The 8,977-nt window shown below is 35.7% G+C and overlaps 2 protein-coding genes across 2 annotated transcripts; both read left to right on the forward strand.

The window, feature by feature from the left end:
• Positions 1 to 1,391: 1,391 nt before the first annotated feature.
• On the forward strand, positions 1,392 to 4,235 carry LOC21389472 (UDP-glucose iridoid glucosyltransferase). Its single transcript, XM_010089587.2, has 2 exons — positions 1,392 to 1,922; positions 3,224 to 4,235. Exons 1-2 carry the CDS (start codon positions 1,448 to 1,450, stop codon positions 4,096 to 4,098), a joined length of 1,350 nt encoding a protein of 449 aa, XP_010087889.1. The 5' UTR covers positions 1,392 to 1,447; the 3' UTR covers positions 4,099 to 4,235.
• Positions 4,236 to 4,881: 646 nt separating this feature from the next.
• On the forward strand, positions 4,882 to 5,720 carry LOC21389473 (17.5 kDa class I heat shock protein). The gene has a single exon (XM_010089588.2). The coding sequence runs from the start codon at positions 5,025 to 5,027 to the stop codon at positions 5,493 to 5,495; it is 471 nt and encodes a 156-aa protein (XP_010087890.1). The 5' UTR covers positions 4,882 to 5,024; the 3' UTR covers positions 5,496 to 5,720.
• The last annotated feature ends 3,257 nt before the right edge of the window (positions 5,721 to 8,977 follow it).

Raw genomic sequence — 8,977 nt, forward strand, 5'->3', positions numbered from 1 at the left:
ATGGTCGGAATCTTATCTTGATTTAAATAATATTGGTATCATGACATGTTATTTGAATAATGTTGAATAAAGTTATGAACATACTACATTTAGGTTTGTTGATCCCAATTTGACACTTCTCACTAGGGAATTGTGAATTCTCTGAATTATTTGCCTGATATGACAGTAGTATGTTTGGATGAAGATAATTGAAAATTTCATACAATATGATTCTATGGATAACAAATGTAACGAGTTTTATTAAAAAAAAAACTGCTATAATTAGATATCAAATACATGCCTATCATATTATAAAGCAAATTTTGAAAAAAAATAGAATTCCACTTTCAAAGTTTCTCCGAAATTTCCCTAATATTTCTCTGAAATTTTTTCAGAATTTCCCGACATTCTACCCAAATTAAACTATAAGTATAACAATATCGATGCTATTTACTGAAACTTCTAATATCTTCTGGACAGTATGACGAAATCAATATTTGGGTGAAAAAAAAACCGGGACCTCTAACAATTCAAAATTTCAGAAATATAAGCGATATTTACGACCATGCCTTCATCAATTGGTTATTTCTCTTTGTTCATATATCTTTTTGCGATAACTCTCCCTCTCTCAAAGAATATCCCAAACACATTACACATCTCTATCTTTTCCTAAATACATATCAACGAATGATGGATCAGCTGTACGTCCTCTCAAACTCAAGCCTTACCGCACCTAACTCGTGTCGTTTTCCTTAAATAAGTTTTCTCTCAAGCGACAAGTTATACGTTTCTTGAACTCTTCTTATTGGTTGACATTCCACTTGTGAGTACCAATTAGTTCGGATATCATTTCAATTTTACAATGATTTAATTGTGTTCAAAAATTAATTTCATTTTCCTGGCAACTTTATACATGAAAGGACCATACAACTCGAACATATCATGTAATATATATGTTTATTCAAAAAAATGAGAGATTCATGTTTATTTCTAACAATCATGCGATATCAATAATTTTGCACGTTTTATTTTCTTTGGAATTCGAGGCGAGAAAATTTGAACTCTATACAAACGGATTTACAGCTAAGATATGCCTGCAGCAACCAATATTTTCTATTTTCGGATATTATATCTGTGGCGCGGATGTACGGTCTTCTAATCAAGCTCATTGCAATCTTTGCTTGATCTCCAAGTAAAAATAAATAATTACAATAATTTAACTTTAAACATTTCTGGACCACATTCACACTGTCCTCTTCTCTTCCTTTTTGTCCCCCCGTTCCTTCCTGCATCTTTAGAGAATTTTATGCATTCACTATTCACAAACTACTTGGAAGCACAAAACTTCACTTTCAATGAATCTCATTATAAAGAAAATAACTTTTCTCTATATATATCCACTATCAGCAAAACTAACCTTCCATAAGCTGGAAAATCCTTGTGTTATTTGTGCGTAACAATAAGAGAGATGGGAGAACAAGCACAGAAAACTCTTCGCTTGGTTCTAGTCCCCTTTCCATATCAGGGCCATATTAGTCCAATGCTTCAGCTTGGCGCGGCTCTTCACTCCAAGGGCTTCTCCATAACAATTGCTCACACCATTTGCAACTCTCCAAATTCCCAAAACCACCCTAATTTCAGCTTCCTTCGCTTATCGGACGGCTTATCCGACACTGATATTGAATCTCGCGGATTAGCCGCTAACTTACTGGCCATTAATGACAATTGCAAAGAGAGCTTTCAATGGTCCTTGGAACAACTGATCATGGAAGACAGAAAGACGATCAGCTGCGTAATATCTGATGAATTGATGTACTTTGCTGAAGATGTTGCTAACAATCTCAAGATTCTGAGCATAATCTTGCGCACAACTAGTGCCATCACTTCCTTGGCTCGCTCTTTCCTTCTTAAACTTGTGGAGGGAGGTCATGTTCCCTTGCAAGGTATGTGTCTTGTAAATGTATGTATGAATGCAAGAGTAAATTGCATTGTTGCACTCCAAATTATTCGGCTTTCGTATAATGGACTCAAATTTTAACTTTGGTAAAATGTGCATTTGGACTTTAATATTAGTAGCAATTGAGGATATTTCGTGAGCTAAATATTAAGAGTTAACTATCTTTGCTAGTAGTAATTGGTTGAAATTAACTTGATTGATGTTATGGAAGGAGTAACACATCCAGAATTTTATCTTTGTAGACCACATATGAGAAGTATTTTTAAATTAAAACAATGAAAAGAAAGTTTAATACTTTTCTATTTAATGTTGATTAGCTTTGAGTTTATTTAGTCTATACGCTGGAAATAGGGAAAACCCAGATATTCTGCTTAAAATAGTAAGAAATTATTATTTATATCAGTTCACTCAAAAAAAAGCAATTGTTATTCAATTAATAAATAGAAAACAAACGATCACAGTAACATCTAATTATTTAAAATGACATAAATAATAAACTACACAATACTGTGGCAAACCATATACTTATTCTCTCTTGAAAATATTCCACATGTGTCTGCCCTTCAAACTTAATTTTAAATGTTATGCTTATAATTTAAAGTGTGAGTTTTTTACTTTGTAATCCATATCCGTCAAAGGGTATTTGTAAATTGATCTTCACTTTATTTTATATTTTCTTTCCTGTAATAAATACAAATCTATATGTGCCAACTTTCTAATTAATGATAATTTTGAAGTCAAATAATTTAAAAACAAAAAAAGAAATTGATAAAAAAAAATTAGAAAAAAAGGTGCGCATGAAGGAAGGAATTGAGAAGAAAAAGAACCAAATGATGGTCGGGGTTTCAAGAAAGGACCAAAAAAAAAAATTTGTAATCTAAATTTTCAGTGTGGGCACATTCAATTAAAAAAATATTAATTGGTGGATGAAAATTAAAGAAGCATATGAATTGAACTGAATTCTTTTTTGAGTAGAAACAGGTATAGGGCCACATCTAACAATATTACTCAGCAGTCAGTACAAAGCAGTTTGTAAGATAACATATTGATGTTAATCCTTATCTCCAATTTATCTTCTGAGTATAAAGAATAGAAGAGAAATTTAGATGTCATGGTACAACTTTTATAGGTATTTGATTTATGACACAATTTCTTTATGATTCGGGCATATCAAGTTTTGTTGATCTTTGAGAAGTCTATTTGCGTGGTACAAATCCGAAGCTCCAATATTCGTCACATCCTCAAAATTGCCTGCATATGTTTAATACCAAAACTCTTGTATTACAGGTTTTGCCTCAGACGAACTTGTGGCGAGACTTCCTCTCCTCAGGTTCAAAGATCTACCCTGTCCCTTAACCGAAAATTTCAAGAGTTTTGCAGTGATAGTTGCCAGGGCATACAACAAGAGGACGTGTTCAGCCATCATATGGAATACCATAAACTGCCTAGAACAATCAACTCTAGATCAAATCCAAAAAGAATCTCAAGTACGAATCTTTGCAATAGGTCCTATGCACAAAATAACCCCATCAATCTCTAGTAGCCTAATCAAAGAGGATAGAAGCTGCATATCATGGCTTGACAAGCAACCCCATAATTCAGTTGTTTACGTAAGTATCTCTGGAAGCATAGCATCTCTCTATGAGAAGGAAGTAACTGAAATGGCGTGGGGACTAGCCAACAGCAAGCAAGCCTTCTTGTGGGCGATCCGACCCGGTTCGATTCGGGGTTCGGATTGGATTGAGTTGTTGCCTAATGGTTTCCAAGATGCTGTTGGGGATAAGGGATGCATTGTGAGTTGGGCACCCCAGAAGGAAGTCTTGGCGCATCCAGCAGTGGGAGGGTTTTGGAGCCATTGTGGTTGGAATTCAACTCTAGAGAGTCTAGCTCAAGGAGTTCCAATGATATGTAAACCATGTTTTGGTGATCAAAGAGTGAATGCAAGGTATGCGAGCCATGTCTGGAAAGTTGGATTGGAATTAGAGGAGGTGGAGAGAGGGGAGATAGCGAGAGTTGTAAGAAGACTGATTTTGTGTGAGGAAGGGAAGGAGATTAGGGCCAGAGCCAAGAAGTTGAAGCAGAAAATTGACGTGTCTACAAGAAAGGGTGGTTCTTCCTATGACTCCTTGAATCAGCTAGCGAACTTTATTTTGTCACTCTAGTTGTGCAAGCAGCGTGTTACAATGGAAGCTCTTGCTTTCTTTTGTTATCATTATTATTTTTCATTATTTTTATAAACTTTTGGGATTGGAAGATTTAAATACTATATACTTTATGGTATCTTATCAATGGGTATGCATGAAACCACAGCGATCAAGAGAAACATAATAAATGAAAGAATTTTTTTTTTTTTCTGAGTATGAGAAACAAAATAAGGAAAAGTCTAATTTTTAAACTCTTGTCATTTTATTACATTGGCGTTATATTATTCAAGTACTTTTTTTCGTATTTATTTTTTATTTTTTGTTGAGCGATTAGAATTTATATAATTTTAACAAATACCTTTTAAAATAATACCATTAAGAATTTTTAAGCCTGACTTATTGAATTTTATCCTTTTTAAATAAATAATTTGATAGATTATTATCTATAATTTAACAAATTTTACTGGCGGCGAGTCTCCAATTACCGATAGCGGACGTAATTTAACAAATAATTATCTAAAATTTAATAAATTATTATCTATAATTTAATAAATTATTATTAAAAGAATAACCAATCAAGCAGAACTCTGTAAGAATGTGTTTAACAGTATTTACAATTATCTCTCAAGAAAATTTCACTGACGGATCCTGTCGAGGCCCAATTTCTAATTTTGCTTTCGAGCCCAACAAGTTCAAGAAAATTCCATAATACATCGGTTAGTTCACGAACTTGCAAGAACTTTCCTCAAACGTCAAATCAATGACGCGCAAAATCGATTTTCCCCGAGAGCACTAGAATCTCCCTCAACCACATATAAATACCAATCAAATCCTCACGGTTCAGGCAACGAGAAGAACAAAGCGGCTCACTCACTAACACAATCAACAAACAAAACACTTTCAAATTCCAGTTTCCTTTTCTTCTTCAATCCTCTTTAGCTAAAATGTCGATCATTCCAAGCTTCTTCGGCGGCCGACGAAGCAGCAGCGTCTTCGACCCCTTCTCACTCGACGTCTGGGACCCCTTCAAGGACTTCTCCGTTCACTTTCCCTCCGAACTTTCTCGGGAAAATTCGGCCTTCGTCAACGCCCGGATCGATTGGAAGGAGACCCCGGAGGCGCACGTGTTTCAGGCCGATCTTCCGGGGCTGAAGAAGGAGGAGGTGAAAGTCGAGGTGGAGGACGATCGCGTGCTTCAGATCAGCGGAGAGAGGAAGGTCGAGAAGGAAGACAAGAACGACACGTGGCATCGTGTGGAGCGGAGCAGCGGAAGATTCCAGAGGAGGTTTAGGCTACCGGAGAATGTGAAGATGGATCAGATCAAAGCGTCCATGGATAATGGAGTTCTCACTGTCACTGTTCCCAAGGAAGAGGTCAAAAAGCCTGATGTTAAAGCCATTGAAATCTCTGGCTGAACCAACTTATATCAAGTTATGGCACTTGTTTAGTTTACTTTGCGCTGTGTCACTGGTTGTGTAGTTCAAGGTCGTGTGAGAACTGATTGTAAGCGTGTGTTTTGTGATATATGTGCTCCATCATATATGCATGTTGCAATGTGAAGTTTTGAGTTGTAAGTTGAATATATGATGAATAAAAGGTGTTAATTAGATCTGCAGTGTTGAACTAGTAGTTTTCCAATCACTTGTTTTTCCCATAGGCAAACAATTTGAGTCTGATTTCTCAGAGTTTGGTGTCGAAAATTTCATAAACTATTTTTCCTCTTTAAAAACGAAACGCCGGAAGATTTTTCGTCTCTTAAAAAAAATATGGAAACCAACATGCGAGCGAAGTGCTCAAAAAATGATAAATTGGATAAGGAATACCAAAAATGTGACGAGTATACTCCAAAGGACTAAGTCTAAAGAAACGACAACATAACAAACACAAAATGGATATGTTTTAACGATAACAAATACATCATTGTCGTCAAACGACAACAAATAGAGAAAGTGACAATATCTTATCTGAACGACGGCATGACAAAGCGGCATGCTAGCAAATCGAAAATGGGATGATCTTTACAACAATGGCAACATCTTATTAAACTGACAAGTCATAACACCCTCCAGAACAACGTAAATTCTTAGTAAACTGAACAACATCGACATCATACGCTCAAACAACGACAATATCTTAGCAAGAAGTCAACATGTAAGGAAAATTACAACCACAGGGAAATATTTTCTGCAATCACAAATGACAGGAAAGTTAAAATCCATAGTTTCACATTTATCTCTTTCCCCTGTAAAAGTTTGGTATTTTTATGCACAACACGAGAACATATAAGAAAAAGTACCACCACATCAAATTTTTTCTGCAATCACAAATGACAGGAAAGCTAAATCTATAGTTACACATTATATTGGTAAGAGTTTTTCGATGTGAAAATAAAAAAAGTTTGTGATACTGAAATGAGTCTCTTGAATGCCATATTCCCAAAAAAAGCTCGAACGACCTTCAACAAAAAAGTACTTGTACCTAAAACCGTTCAATAAAAAAGTACATGTACCTAAAACCGTTCAACAAAAAGGTACATGTACCTCAAACCGACACATGTAAGTAGGTAGAGAATACCTTCACATGTAAAAATTTGGTATGTTTATGCACAAAAAGAGAGCTAAGGAGGACGCCACGTGATATGGATTCCCACCTTCACGGGAAGCGGGTTGTATTAAGTCTACGACTTCCTTCCCATAGGCGCCGTGGGGTCAGGAGTGGTATAATCAGTCCTTGCTTTGGTTCTTACTCTATCGTTCCTGTCGACTCATCCCCCATGGCTAAACTTGTTTTCTTTCTTTTCTTTCAATGCATTAACAATTATTTGTGCTGCATATTTCAATCTTCTTGAGTGCCATATTAGTGATTGCAATAGTGAATTTTTTTTACTTCACAGAGCCTGCAACAGTAGTAGATCCTACAGAGCCGGTTTAAGCATCACTAGAAGAAGCAGTTGATTCGAGTGATAATAGTCTTACCTGAACTTTTCGTAACCCCCTCCCCTTCGGACTCCATATCTCTTTTGATTCTATATATGTGGGCACCTGATATCGATGAGGGTTCACCCCGGTTACAACATTCCTTTGTAGAGCGCATGCAAAAAGGATCTTATAAAGTAGTCCTGGGACATGAGAAGAGAGGTACTCTACCCTAGCCATATGTACTGGGGATGGTGGCAGAGACGAGGTGCGAGAAGTAAGAGTTCTATTGAGAATAAGCAGAAGTACTGACTTGACAAAAATACATGGCAAAGTGCAGCTGAAAACCTATGTCGTGTTTATCTAGTAAAAATTTTATGAGATGACTAGCGGTGAGACTTCCACAAACAAAAGGAAATTTTTTGCAAGCAACTACTCCTACCAGCTCCTTTATTTTTTTTCCCCTTAAATGCAACAAAAGAAGACAACAAAAGAACATAAACTACCATGTAAGACCCTTTACCTTCTACTACAACAACTTATCCTTCCTACTTGACGGCAGTTAAAGAGTGTGATACTGGAATCCAATCTTCTAAGGAGTCTTAATATTATCCTTCTTCGCTTCACTGAACAAGATTCAATCCCGGGACAGGAACGATTAAAGTATCTCATTTCTTAATCGGCAATATTGCAACAACAACAAAAATCCTTAAAAAAAAGCTTAACCTTTGAAAAAGTAAACGATTAATTGCATAACAAAACATTTAAAGCGTACCAGAGGCCCAATGACCAAAAGTTGCATCCAAAACAAACAAGGCAGAAAACAGACTACCTGCCACTACATTCAAGAAAAGTCCTTATGTGAGAAATACAGAGATGAAAACACATTAATACAAGTCAAAGGGCTTAAACATCACATTGAGCATACCAAGTTCAACTCACCCAAGCCATCTGACTATCCTGATACCAACTTTTTACAGATGCCCGACGGCTTAACTCATTCAGATGTTTCCTCTAAGAACTTCATATCTTTGATGTTAGCCTTCAATTTCAACTGCATAACTCCCCTCCAAGAGTCAATGACTCACTCCGTGGTTCAGATGATGAAAAAAGAGGATCACCACGAAAAGATTGGATGCATCATCGATGATAAATACATGTATTGCTATATATGATATGCCAACCTTTTGGATGCATCAACCTTTTGGAACGCCATACGAAGGCTGATGGCGAATGAAGACGGCAAGAAGATGCGGCGGAGAGCAACAAATTTCAGGAATAAGATTAAACTATATATGAGACGAGGTGGGGGTTTTTTTTTTTTTTTTTTTTTTTTCCCCTGCAATTCTCTGAATGACCTGGTCATCCTATCTTATCATTCTCAAATTTCCTGCCTCCTTTTCCATGTATTTCATATTATCCATTTATCTTCAATTCCTGCTTCCTTTTCCATGTAATAGATTTACTTATGCGTACTTCTCCATTAAGGAATTGTCAGAAACTAGACATTCATTATTTGTCTTTGGTTATGTTTGAACCGGGAAAAATTGCCTTAAACACTGGGTCCTACACAGGCTTCCCAGAGGGCATTCAGTCTTTCCAAACTAATTTTCTTCTGTCTCTATATATGCCTTCATTTCCCAAGTTTCTTGCTCACCGAGAAATCTTGAAAGTTTTAGTTGCTGCCTTTTCCAAAGGCAGACACTGAGTTAAGCAAGAGATTTTGGGTGCGTTTGGAATTGATTCCAAAACGTTTTTATTTTCTGTACGAAAATAAAAATGAAAACGTTTTTAGTTTCATTTTTGAATTATTTCTAAAAATGCGTTTGGTAGTTTTATTTAGAGATTGATTTCAGTTTTAAAAAAAACTGAAACTGCGTTTGGTGGTTTAATTTTTGAAAACATGTAATAATATATTAAATAAATAATATTATTAAATATATTAAATAAATAACATTATTAATATATTAAATAAATAATAT

Source organism: Morus notabilis, unplaced genomic scaffold, assembly GCF_000414095.1.
Source record: "Morus notabilis unplaced genomic scaffold, ASM41409v2 Scaffold2801, whole genome shotgun sequence".
In the NCBI taxonomy this organism is placed as follows: Eukaryota; Viridiplantae; Streptophyta; class Magnoliopsida; order Rosales; family Moraceae; genus Morus; species Morus notabilis.

Excerpts from the sequence above, each read along its gene's own strand:
- LOC21389473 (XM_010089588.2), top strand. The coding sequence starts at position 5,025 with ATGTCGATCATTCCAAGCTTCTTCGGCGGCCGACGAAGCAGCAGCGTC.
- LOC21389472 (XM_010089587.2), top strand. The coding sequence starts at position 1,448 with ATGGGAGAACAAGCACAGAAAACTCTTCGCTTGGTTCTAGTCCCCTTT. Across the intron at positions 1,923-3,223 it reads AGGTCATGTTCCCTTGCAAG|GTTTTGCCTCAGACGAACTT; the intron begins GTATGTGTCTTG and ends CTTGTATTACAG.